At 37.9% G+C, this 12,194-nt stretch overlaps 1 protein-coding gene across 2 annotated transcripts; it reads left to right on the top strand.

Moving 5' to 3' along the window:
• The first annotated feature begins 469 nt into the window (after nucleotides 1-469).
• Nucleotides 470-11,270, top strand: b3gnt9 (UDP-GlcNAc:betaGal beta-1,3-N-acetylglucosaminyltransferase 9). Of its 2 annotated transcripts, none has more exons than XM_028039911.1 (8): nucleotides 470-870; nucleotides 1,924-2,055; nucleotides 2,152-2,320; nucleotides 2,401-2,520; nucleotides 3,227-3,559; nucleotides 6,259-6,500; nucleotides 6,869-7,124; nucleotides 8,517-11,270. In XM_028039911.1, exons 3-8 carry the CDS (start codon nucleotides 2,213-2,215, stop codon nucleotides 8,859-8,861), a joined length of 1,404 nt encoding a protein of 467 aa, XP_027895712.1. In that variant the 5' UTR covers nucleotides 470-870; nucleotides 1,924-2,055; nucleotides 2,152-2,212; the 3' UTR covers nucleotides 8,862-11,270. The 2 variants fall into 2 exon arrangements, with proteins under 2 accessions (XP_027895712.1, XP_027895703.1); XM_028039902.1 differs by having other exon boundaries at nucleotides 473-870; nucleotides 2,168-2,320.
• The last annotated feature ends 924 nt before the right edge of the window (nucleotides 11,271-12,194 follow it).

Here is a 12,194-nt window from a genome sequence, read left to right as displayed (position 1 = left end):
AACAAACATGGTTAGGAACATGAACCTTAATGAGAAAAAAACTTTTATCGGAGAACTGCTGATCAAAACAAATGTAAAAGATTGAAAGAAAGTGTGGCTGCTTAATGATACTATAAGGAAATTAAAATGAAGATCCGTTTATGTTTCTCGTCTGTCTCATCCATTTTGCTTCCTTTCCAGGAGATGTTCGGTCCGCAGTTCTGCAGCAGACCAGCTGAAGCCATGCTGTGGGTTTTCTTTCTTGCTGAGTTGGCAGCTGGACTTGTTCTGCTGAAATTTAAACCACATGGTCGAAGCAAAGAATGACGATGCTGCCTTCAGGAACCTGTGATGTTGACTATTATCTCACACCTTCTACTGCACTGCACCTTCATCTTTTTTTAAAAACCCCCCCCAAAACCTTAACTTACAGCACTGGCAAACATATAACTGCTTTTTAGTGAAGAAGATATTCTTTCTATAGTTCTTTTTCCTACAGTTTCTGGTCAGTGATTCACTTTGTCGCCACGCCCCCTGGAAATATTAACTGTTTAATAGTCCAAACGTGTCATGTTGCGTTCAGCCGTATGAAAAACAAAATGCAGCCACTTATTGAATTGATTTCCGGATTTGGGTTCGTTGTGGTGCGCAGAATTGTTGAGGAAGAAAATTTTTTAGGCTCCGTACCATCAAAAGGTTCATCGTCATTTACATCTAATATTTCCCTAATGCACGTAAACGCTTCATGAGCGCAGCACCAGCTCAGACAGAACCAGAGGAAATTTCAGGTTCGGTTCTGCTGAAATCTTTGTGTTTGGAGAATGTGTGAGTCAGACTTTGTGTTTATGAGATGAGAATGTGGAGCAGAAAGAGATGCAGATGTTTTCTCTGGTAAGTCTGGATGTTTTACCGGATTATCGCTTATTTGACGCATTTCAAAGTTAAAGTATTTGTTTCATGCGTGCACTTTTTTCTATTTTAGGAAAAATCATAAGTTCCTGATTAATAGCTTCCTTGCTAGGTTTTAATTTTTATAATATGGGTCTTTTTCCGAACGTCCTCTTAACACATTTCAACAAAAACGATATTCTGGCGCTATTTATTGTATACAAACTTGAAAGTTATATAACTTTATAAAAACTTTATGATTTTTTATCCTGTACATCTCATGAACTGCGGAGAAAAGTCTGGCATTTCAGATTTTTCTTTTCTTTAGTAAAATTAGTCACGTTTTTTTTGTATAACGAATTAGACGCTAAACCTCATATTAGTTCAAACAAAAAAAAGGGGGAAATTCTGAATTTATTTTGCAATTTGCAAAATACAGAAACAAATTTAAAACATGTCTAAATATAAAATAAAACTGAAATATGAGCCATTTACCGCTCCATAGAAAAGGCTGATTGTCTTAAATCTTGAGCCAAACAAGAGAGCTGTCAACTGAAACACTGGAAACATCAAATTCATCAGGACAGAAAACCAGAACAAATATGTCCTGAAAACAAGATTTCAGTGGGCTAAACAGGAGAGGTCTGACTGAATGAGGTGAAATTCAGGAGTGAGTAATGTCTCTGCATTGGCAAAGGAAATGCTAGAACTTTTGTTTAAAATGAAGGAAAACAGAAGAAAAGCAGCACATTTCCACAGTTACTGATGTTTTTTGGACCCTTTCAGCATGTTTGTTCTACTGTTTTTATTTGAATGTGCTCAGTATGTAAATAAAATATATTTTCATCCTATCCTAAATAATACAACATGTTTTTTTTTAACCTTTCTTACATTTTCAGAGCAGTTTAGATTTTCTTTTCAGGAGAAATTACAGGCATGATAGAGAAAAGGACAGTTGAGGAAAATAATTGGTTGTGACATAAAATCTGTAATTTTTAACTGATTTTATACTGATTCAATATTGTTGTGCTGCTTTTGGTGTTTTTTTTTAAAAAGAATTTTCAAATACAATGATTCGTGAGGATGGAGAGACCTGTGATGTTTACAGACTGAGACCGCCGACTCCAAACTTCTGTCCTGCTGAAACAAATCCTCAGTGATGTAGAAAAAGCAGAGAGAGGAAAACAGGTGCATATTTTTATTAATTTTATGATTTATGCTAAGCTACGTTGTTTTTTTGTCTTTATGTTGTTGGTGGTTGTTCTGGTCACTAGCAAAGGTTAGTGTGTTTGTGTTTCAGGTCAGAGTTCGTCCAGCTGACTAAAGATGCAGCAGAGCTGAGAAGATGCTGAGGAGGGTGGTGATGATGAGGAGGCTCCTCCATGTGAAGGGAGATGTAATGTGCACACTCGTCCTCCTGGTGGCGCTGTGTTTTCTGCTCTACGCTCGTCAGGTGAAGAGGAAGAGAAAACTGCGGGTGTTTTGAGAAGAAATAGTTCCTCCATGTTAGTTTTGACCAGGTGCTGTTTCCAGGTCGTCCTCTCCGCTGGCTGGAGCCGATCCGTCTGGAAGCTGCAGATCCATGGATCCACCAGCTCCAGTCACTCCCTGCTGGGCTCCAGTTCACAAACTGGGAGGAAGGAGGCGCTGCAGGCAGGAACTGACACATTGATCCATCCATCCATCTGTTCATCCATCCGTTCATCCATCCGTTCATCCATCCATCTGTTCATCCATCCGTCCGTCCACCCATCCATCTGTTCATCCATCCATCCATCTGTTCATCCATCCATCCATCCGTCCATCCATCCATCTGTTCATCCATCCATCCATCCGTCCATCCATCCGTCCGTCCACCCATCCATCCATCCATCCGTCCATCCGTTGATCCATCCGTCCGTCCACCCATCCATCCATCTGTTCATCCACCTGTCCATCCATACGTTCATCCATCCACCCATCTGTTCATCCATCCATCCATCCATCCATCCATCCATCCATCCATCCATCCATCCATCCATCCATCCATCCATCCATCCACCCATCCATCCATCCATCCATCCATCCATCTGTTCGTCCATCCATCCATCCATCCGTCCGTCCGTCCGTCCATTCATCCATCCATCCGTCCATTTTGAAGTCATAATAAACATAAACCTGAGTTTAATGTTTGGCTGCTCCACTAACCTCTGTACATGACGCAGCTCTCCACTCATAACTACAAACCAAAACAGATTTTTCCTTCTGGGATAATTATCTTAAAAGCAGAGGTAGAAATTTTCTCATAATCAAACCTTGAATCAAAAAGATGAATCTTTCATCATTTGTTGTTCTATTTTCCTTCCTTTTTGAAATCCAGGCTCCTCTACAGCCACAGCTGCCTTCCTGTAAACCCCGACTCAAGTCCGAACCTTCCCAGTCCAAATCCAGCTCTCAGATCAGATCCAGGTCACGAAAGAAGAAAGTTCTTCCAACCGCGGCTGATGGAAAACGGCTGCCGACGCTGCCGCCGTTCGACTTCGAGAAGTATCTGAGAGAAAAGGACAAAAGGAACTTTAATCTGCTCATCGACCAGCCTGAGAAATGTCGCATCAGAGAAGAAGAGGAAGGAGGAGGAAGAGGAGCCGCTGTTTTAGCTCCCTACATGCTCATTGCTGTGAAATCTACAGCTGCAGATTTCGACAAGCGGCAGGTAGCAAAATTATATGATAATTAACTTTTCAGCAAGATATAGGAGCTTGTTTTAAGAAAATAATTCCTCACTATTGATTAAAAAGTACTAGTTTCGCTTTCAGATTATTTCACTTAAAACATGGGGAAAATGTCATAAGTGAAATAATTGAAACAAGTACTTTTTAATCAATAGTGAGGAATTATTTTCTTAATAATTCCTCACTATTGAAGGAGTGAAGAATTACTCCTCACTCCTTCAATAGTGAGGAGTGAGTAATTTTTCAGCTCCTATATCTTGCTGAAAAGTTACTTTAAAGTTAGTACACTTGAAATAATACAAAACTTTAGATATTTGCACAAGAAACTAGACCAAACGTACTTTGTCAGATTTTGTGTTTTTGCAGTGTGCAGTATGTAACTTTATTTAAAAATATGTTTTTGGTAAAACTGCCACTATGTCATGAGACGGATAATCTGTGAAAAGATCCCGCAGAGCTACTATTGCTGTCTGAATAAATGCAGCGCTCCAGGTCAAAAACAACCAATCAGAACCAGGAGGAGGGCCTTATTGTTGTCAATCAACACGCTGCCAAATGTGCTAATGGCGGAAAAACAACGTAACATTCCAGAAAAGTCTTTTATCCACCGTCACCGGCAGCCGTGCTAACTAGCCTTAGCATTCATGGCAGGCTTCACCGTGGTGAACCAGCTTAGCGTAGCGGCGGGGTTGGGCAGCGCTTACACAAGTCAAGTCAACTCAAGTTTATTTGTAAAGCACATTTCATTTGAACTGTGGAGTTCAAAGTGCCTTACATCATAAAAACTTCATACAGTCAATAATTATGAAATAAGTACTAAACATTACTTTTAGTCAAATAACGTCATCAAAATCAAATATACATCAAATATCGTGATCAATGTTTCACTTTCACTTACAGGAGGGTTTTTAGTCGAGATTTAAAGGAACTCAGTGTTTCAGCTGTTTTGCAGTTTTCTGGAAGTTGATACAACAGCAGATCTTTGATGTATTGTGGTGCTAAACCCTTCAGTGATCTTCAGTGAACTAACAATATTTTAAAGTCTATTCTCTGAGCTACAGGGAGCCAAGCGTGATTGACAATGCTAAGGCCTGCCTCCTTGCTCTGATTGGTTGTTTCTAGCACTGGGAGAAGGCAGAGGAGCTCAGTTTTTTTTCTCTCAGATTATTGTGCTCATCTGCAGGGCCGGCCCAAGCCTTAGATCATTCGCACACCTGCTGTAAACTTATTGCATGTCTGACAGTGCTGTTTACATTACATCCTATGCATGTTTAATATAGGATACATTTATCAGCCAGTCGATTTTCTTATTTTTTGGGGATCGTTAATAGGCTGATACTTATACTTGAACCCCATATTATCCACTGATCTTATTTTCGTCAGCAAAGGTTTAAAAATCAGTCTCTGTCCTCTTCTGCTATGCAGTGAGAGGTCTGACTGACAGACCGGCCCACCAGGTCTGGTCTGAACATTTACAGTTAACAATATTCACTCCAGTGTTGCCAACTCAGCGACTTTATTTCTATATTTAGTGACATTTCAGACAAAAAGATTCATATAGGCCAAAATCAACATCGGATTTTAAAAAATTGGTAACTGGGGATCGGCCAGAAAACTGCACTCGGTGCAGCTCTACACACTTATTCATGACATTCTATGATTAAATTAATTTCTCTTAAGTGTAACTCCAATAGCCAAAAATTTTATTTATAACAGGTGAGTTTTTCTTCCCTGAGAAAGTAGAACAAAATGATTTTCACATAACTTAGAAGTTCATGTAAAAATATTGTTTGTTTTAGCCACATAAATGATCAGCAGCAAACATCATATCACCAACAACAGCTTAGAGCAGCTCATTGATGCATTAATGCAGCAGCCATGTAGCCTGATGGAAAACATTTTGCTAGACAATATCAAACATTGAGAAGTTTTAATTATTGTTATCAAACGCCGTTTTGAAGCCAAAACAACCTAAGAAATATACAGAGCCAAGCAGGAGAATCAACTCATTTCAAGTTAAAACTCAGCTTCACACTAAGACGCAGCATAAATGTTGAACTGAACCGTTCAAGGTCGCTATCAAGCTAATTTTCTATTAGCAACTTCACAGATCTTTTTTTTATAATTATTACCAAGACACATTAAAACATGCCTTTATCTTGGCTTTTTTCTATTCTTCCTCTTTCCTCCCTCTCCGAAGGATAAGTCCGTTTTTGAGACGTTTTGCTAACAACGTTTGGACGCTCACTGCTCATTGCCCCGCAGCTTAAGTTGCCGGTTAAATTGCGGTACCTACGCACGCTTCACCCTAAAAAAAGAGCAATTTTGTTTTTTCTTTTTGTCCATAAATTATTTCTACACACATCATCAAATATATATTATTGTAAAAACAAATCACTTCATGATGAAATTATGTATTATTATAATGACATAGAAATCGCTACTAAAAAAAGAAAAAAAAAAAATCAGCTCCACTGAGGGGCCACTAGCTTTATGCTAGCCCTAAGCGGCTGCTTAGTTTGCTTATGCCTTGGGCTGGCACTGCTCATCTGTCACGATATAATGATAACTTTAACACAAACATGTAAGAAAAATATATTTTATGACAGTTACCGCTTTAAATCTATTAGTCACATTTCTTTTGCAGCTATTTATTTTTCTCCTCACGGTTTTGCTCCAGGTTGTGCGTCGGACCTGGGGGAGGGAGGGGGCGCTCCACCCTGGCCGGTCCATTCGCACCGTGTTCCTGCTGGGGATTCCCAGGAACCGCTCCTCCCTGCCTCTGTGGGATCGGCTGCTGGCCTACGAGAGCCAAGCCTTCCAGGACGTCCTGCTCTGGGATTTCGAGGACACCTTCTTTAACCTGACGCTGAAAGAAACACATTTTCTGGAATGGGTCAACAGCAGCTGTCCTCATGTGAAGTTAGTGTGAATGAAAAAGTCTTAAATGATTATTATTTTAGCCTCATCTGAAGCTGTAACTAGCTGCAATTCCATTGACTATATAACTACGCAATCTGACATTTTGAAAATAAATTTACTCAATGGAAACAAACCAATTTTAAAAAAACTCCAACTCCATCATCCTCCAACTACTTGTCATCTTGTCTTTGTGGTTCAGACCAGTGGTAACAGAATGTGCCATTCTTTTTTTAATGATTTATCACTTGAACAAACTTATTCAAGTGTTATTTTAATTGCATTTCTTCTTTAATGGAAACATATCGATAATGTTTTGCACAAATTTGTGATGGGAATGCAGGCAGTAGTATCCTTCTGCTCTCCTTCAGGTTCATCTTCAAAGGTGATGCTGACGTCTACGTAAACGTGGAAAACATCCTGGAGATGCTCCAAGGCCGAGAGCCGGAGAAGGATTTGTTCGTGGGGGATATTATCGTGAACGCCAAACCAATCCGCCGTCGCACTTCCAAGTACTACGTTCCGGAGTTTGTGTACGGAGGCGGTCTGTACCCCAGCTATGCTGGAGGAGGAGGGTTTGTGATGTCAGGACACACGGCTCGAAGGCTGAGCTCCGCCTGTCAACAGGTAAGCTAAAGATTAAATCTCTGGCCTAGGCCACTTACTGAGGTAAACAGGTTTTAGAAACAGGCTGTCTTATTGTGCTTCATTGAACAGGTGGGCAATACAAATGTTCATTACATTTCTTTCTTTTTTTTTTGTTGCACAAAATCATTCTTAGATAATGAGATTTTCGTCTGCTAAGTTCTGCCTATTTTGAACTGTTTTAGGGCCTCTGTCACTTTAAATCCAGATCACCTGGATCTGGTTCTGGATCCAAATCTAGATCCAGGCCACATCCCCTTTACCCCCAAGTCAATGTTTACACTCGGATGTGAAAATTGCTGCAAACAAATGCACAATAATACAACCGTACATCTTTGAAAAGCATTAGTGGAGCCTCCTGCACAGCCAAAAAGATGCAGCAAGTGGTTTCTGGATGGTAAGCCAGCAACAAAACACTTGTCTTTTCCAGCAGCCATTGTAAAGGACATACAGCGGTAAAACCAGCTGAGCAAAAGTGCTCCAGCTGTACTGGGGTTGCTAGGTAACAGGGTAGAACTTTGCTTTCCAATTATGTTTAAATCAGCTTGTGTGCATTGGTTCTTTTTGTGGCTGACACAATTAATTTTGGTGAATCGATTATTGAAATAATTGTTAACTAATTTATTAATCGATTAATCATTAATTGGAGTTGCTGAAAGCAATACTCTGAGCAGTAATTAAGCCAAAACTGTATAAAAAATATATACACATTGCTATGCAATATGTATATAAGATAAGATAAAAAAATATCTTCTTTGCCTATAAATAAGTTCTACTCAGAAGTCCTGAATTGACATTGTTGTAACTTCACCCAGTTCAAATTCTATTAAGAAAATTTCCTATTAAGCACATTTGATTATCCAGTTATTAAATGTTTATATCATTAACAAATTAATTTAATTGGTTAATTTAATTGGTTAATGATAAGTTGAGCAGAAGGGCTGAGCTTTTTACATGTTGATGTTAGAAGTATTTTTTAGCTACAGATTCATCCTTTGTTGCAAATGGTCAAGTGTTCATTAAATAAATGCTATAATTTCATTGTAGGCAAAAAAAATAAAAAAATTCTTATTTAAAAATGGAATTCAATTAATCGGATTGAAAAGCAAATTTTTCAGATTTTTTTAACCACTATATTTTTTTTATATAATATTAGAATTATACTAAAAATGCAAACAAATAACTTATTACTATAATAATCACTAGTTGCAGCTCTAGTTCTTTTAATTTGTTTCTGTTACTATCTTGAACAGCTTTTGTTATGCTGCAAGAAATTACTGGCCCATGCTAGTTAAAGTAGACTTCTCCATCGTTTACCACAAATTTTTCTATTTTGTTTATGAGTTTGTGACTGATTTGTAAAACTTCTCCTAGGTTGAGCTGTTCCCGATTGATGACGTCTTTCTAGGAATGTGCCTCCAGCTGATCGGCGTCAAACCTTTACGCCATCAGGGGTTTCGAACCTTCGGGATTCCCCGACCGTCTGCGGCGCCACACCTCCAGACGTTTGACCCCTGCTTTTACCGGGAGCTAATGGTTGTTCACAGCCTAGGCGTCCCGCAGATCTGGCTCATGTGGAACCTGCTTCATGACCCCAAACTGAGCTGCCACTACAGAACCGGCCAGACGTCCGGACCCTTTAAATGGAGAGGGAGGGTTGGAGAGATGGCAGCAGATGAGGCGGATTACGGCGAGAAGCCAGTGTTTCTCACACATTAGTTCCTGCCAGGCGGGCAGAACTGGAGCTGCTGGTATCGTGCAGCATTGGAGGACAGTAGGAAACAATTTTATTCAGCCAAGCTGATGGTTTACCTGCCAGGAAATGAAAAGGCAAAGGGGGAAATCTCTCCCAGCTGACTCTGCAGTGAAACTCAAGGAATGCATTGTAACTGTGACCTTAGGGACCGATCTGCCCCAACTTATTTATCCACTACCAGAGGGAAAGTCTTTGATATGCAGATAAGTTTATGAAAAGTGAAGAGTTTCTTTTGCACAACTGAATTTGTAAAGCTGCTGTCACACTAGCAGCGTTTCCATTACAAATGGGCGAAAACTTTCCCAATTCTGATATTATCGAAAAAAACATAACTTCACAATTAGTGTGTTCCATTAAATAAGAAATGCAATAAAAAAATCACACATGAATAAGTTTGTTCACGCAATAAGTTGTTAAAAAACAGGTCATAGCATCTTCCTCAAACTACTTCTTGTCATCTTCTTCTTTGGGGTTTTCGCCAACATCTAGTTGATGGTCATGTGATAACAATAAAATATTTCCATTTCAGTTTTGTGAAATAAACCAATTTCAATCGGTGAAAGAAAACACTTCATCCTAATGTCAAAACGTTTTAGCAAAAAAGGTTGTTTCTACAATTGGCGTTTCCTAAATGTCAAATTGCGCAAAATGAAATGACAAAAGTTAATTTGATTAATGGAAACACGCCACTTTTGAAAAAAAACTTTTGTGTTTCACAAAATCAAAGCTGTGTTGACATTAGCTTACTTTGAAAAACTGAAAAGGAATTTTTTTTTTTTGCATCACACAAGTCACATGATCAACAACCAGGCGTTACGATTGGTAGGAAAGACGAAGAACGGGGGGTAGTTGGAGGACGATGATGCGAAATTGTGTTTTTCTTTTTTATATTAGTGGAATACTGAAGTTTTACGCACATTTGTAATAGAAACACAGCTACTGTCTTATATTTGTTTATCTAAAAATGCATTTTACATGTAAAATATGAGCACATTTTGTGAAGCGTTGAGTCCCGTGAAGCTCATGTATTTTACTCATGACGTGTCCTTGCTACTACAGTGAAGAAGCAGCTGCACTGATAAAGTACGAGTAGCGAAAATGCAAGGTATTGCATCTCTGAATTTCAAACTGAATGTTGCAAAATATTTCATGCTAAAGTGTCCCACTCACAGAAAGGCATCCTGGACAGTTATCAAATAACAGATATGACAGTGTATTAGGACCATTGTACATTTAAACCCCCCGCCCCCAAAAAGATGTTCACCAGAAATATCTGAGAATTTTATTTTTAGAAAAAACAAATTGCTGAGTTTTTTCAAGCAAATTTTAAACTTTTCAAACAAATTTCATTGTTTTCTTTAGAAAAGTTTTGAGATTCAGCTCCAATTTTCTGAGAGTTTTGGCAGAAAATTGGAAAAAAATTCCCATTTTTCTTCTGATGGAAACTTCTGACGAGAACTGCAGTTGTTCTAAAAAACACACAGAAAAACTTTCCATTTCACATCCACGTTTTATTTTTCTGTTTTCATATTCTGGTTGTGCAACACCGAAAATAAACTCTGTTGTCAACAAACAGCAAGTAGCTTTGTTGAAAATTTCAACAACCTTCAAAGGACTTCTGCTGCAGCAAAACCTTCAGTCTCATGCGTCTCTTTGCACTACATGGTTTTATTGCCGTTTATTCATGGGACATGCTGGATGAATCTGCTTATTATTTCATATACAAAGTTATTCAAAATATGCATATCAAAAAAGCCACATTCCAGGGAATTTCACATCATGTCTCCTTCCAAAAATGGGATTTAAAACATAAAAGTCATCCAGAAAAATGTGAGAGCAACATCAGAGTCGAACTGATTAAAAACTTTAACATCAGATTACTCAACTGAAGCCTTGGATTACAAATAACAACAAACGGTTAAATTTATTAAAAAACAAAACAACAAAAAAAACCCAGAATCACACACAGCTTAGGGTTTTCATTTGTGTTTTTTTTATTTTATAAATCACATATCCACCTGAGTTTGGGTGAGATTAAACTACCCATCAATCTAATTTAATGCTGTAGGAGTAATTTTTGCATTTTGTGGATGAATCTGGTTGAGCTACAAAGTGTCATAATCTGTTTGGACTTTTTATTGTATAGAACGTAGAACCTTTTATTGTGTTTAGAGAGACCATTACTGAGGGGATCGGATGAAAGAACAACAATAAAACATTTTTAATGATACAATGTAATATAAAACAGGAAATATACGACCATAAATGGTTCCAGGCAGACATGTTGGCTGGAATCGGAGAAAACTGTTCAAAACAATGAAAAAAACTATTTGTCAAATGAATGAGAAGGTCTTTTACTTTTTATGTGTCACCTATCAGTATAAATAATCTAATCCTTTTATGTGCAATAATTTGCAGTACTGATTTGAACAAAATGAACAACAGATTGAATATGAGAGTTCTTAACTGAGTTTCTTCAACATGCCAAATGACATGTTGAAGAAAAATGAAAAACTATGTAACATTTTGACAGCAACATTGCCATAATGCAGTTAAACCCTCATATTAAAACTATGGGTAAAGAAATGAGACGTTTGGCGTCTTATTGTATTATTCAGCCACAGCAGAGTTTGATTGAATCAATTATTCTTGTGGTACACGTGTTTGAAGAAATAAAAGCTCAGTGTTTGTGCCGCCACAGTAACTATTTTTTTAAATTTTGTCTTAAGAGGCAGTCATTAGATAGAAAACACAAATAAAATAAAGTATTTTTGTCCAAAAAAATCCAAAACATTTCTGAATATCTAAACTTTTTTAAAAAGTTTAATATTTTTGACTTTTGAAACTCAGAAATTTCCAAGATTTTTTTTTGTGAAAATTCTCAGCTTTTATACATGATTTTTTCCCAAAAAATTGTTTTTTTCCACACATACTTTTGACTTCTGGAGCTCAGAAATATCCTCGCTTTTTTATGGAAAATGTCTGGAATTAATCTAAAAAATGTTGAGTTTACGGTGTAAATTTACCCTTCTTTTTACCCCGTCTACATTAGCCCAAACACGCCATCATATTTATTCTCTGTTGCCCCAAATCCACATAAAATAAATAGGATGAAAGTTAAACTCTCACATTGAGCACCAGCAGTCTTAAGCGCAGGTTTAGTTTATTCAAGTTCAGTCAAAAAGCTTTGATCTTTGGACTGAACACCTGCTAGCTGATGAACAGGTTCTACCTTTTATACAGAAAACAAATGTTACACCTAGTGGCTAAACTAGGGTATTACATGCAACACAAAA

The sequence above is a fragment of the Xiphophorus couchianus genome, chromosome 2, assembly GCF_001444195.1.
Source record: "Xiphophorus couchianus chromosome 2, X_couchianus-1.0, whole genome shotgun sequence".
NCBI classification, from domain to species: Eukaryota; Metazoa; Chordata; class Actinopteri; order Cyprinodontiformes; family Poeciliidae; genus Xiphophorus; species Xiphophorus couchianus.
Note: the sequence above shows the minus strand (reverse complement) of the source record. Positions and strands in the feature narration are given on the sequence as shown.

What these genes read in the sequence shown, in the direction of transcription:
- b3gnt9 (XM_028039911.1), top strand. Translation starts at nt 2,213, where the DNA reads ATGCTGAGGAGGGTGGTGATGATGAGGAGGCTCCTCCATGTGAAGGGA. An exon ending in AGCAGCTGTCCTCATGTGAA is followed by an intron (nt 6,501 to 6,868) that starts GTTAGTGTGAAT and finishes GCTCTCCTTCAG; the next exon opens with GTTCATCTTCAAAGGTGATG. An exon ending in TGAGCTCCGCCTGTCAACAG is followed by an intron (nt 7,125 to 8,516) that starts GTAAGCTAAAGA and finishes AACTTCTCCTAG; the next exon opens with GTTGAGCTGTTCCCGATTGA.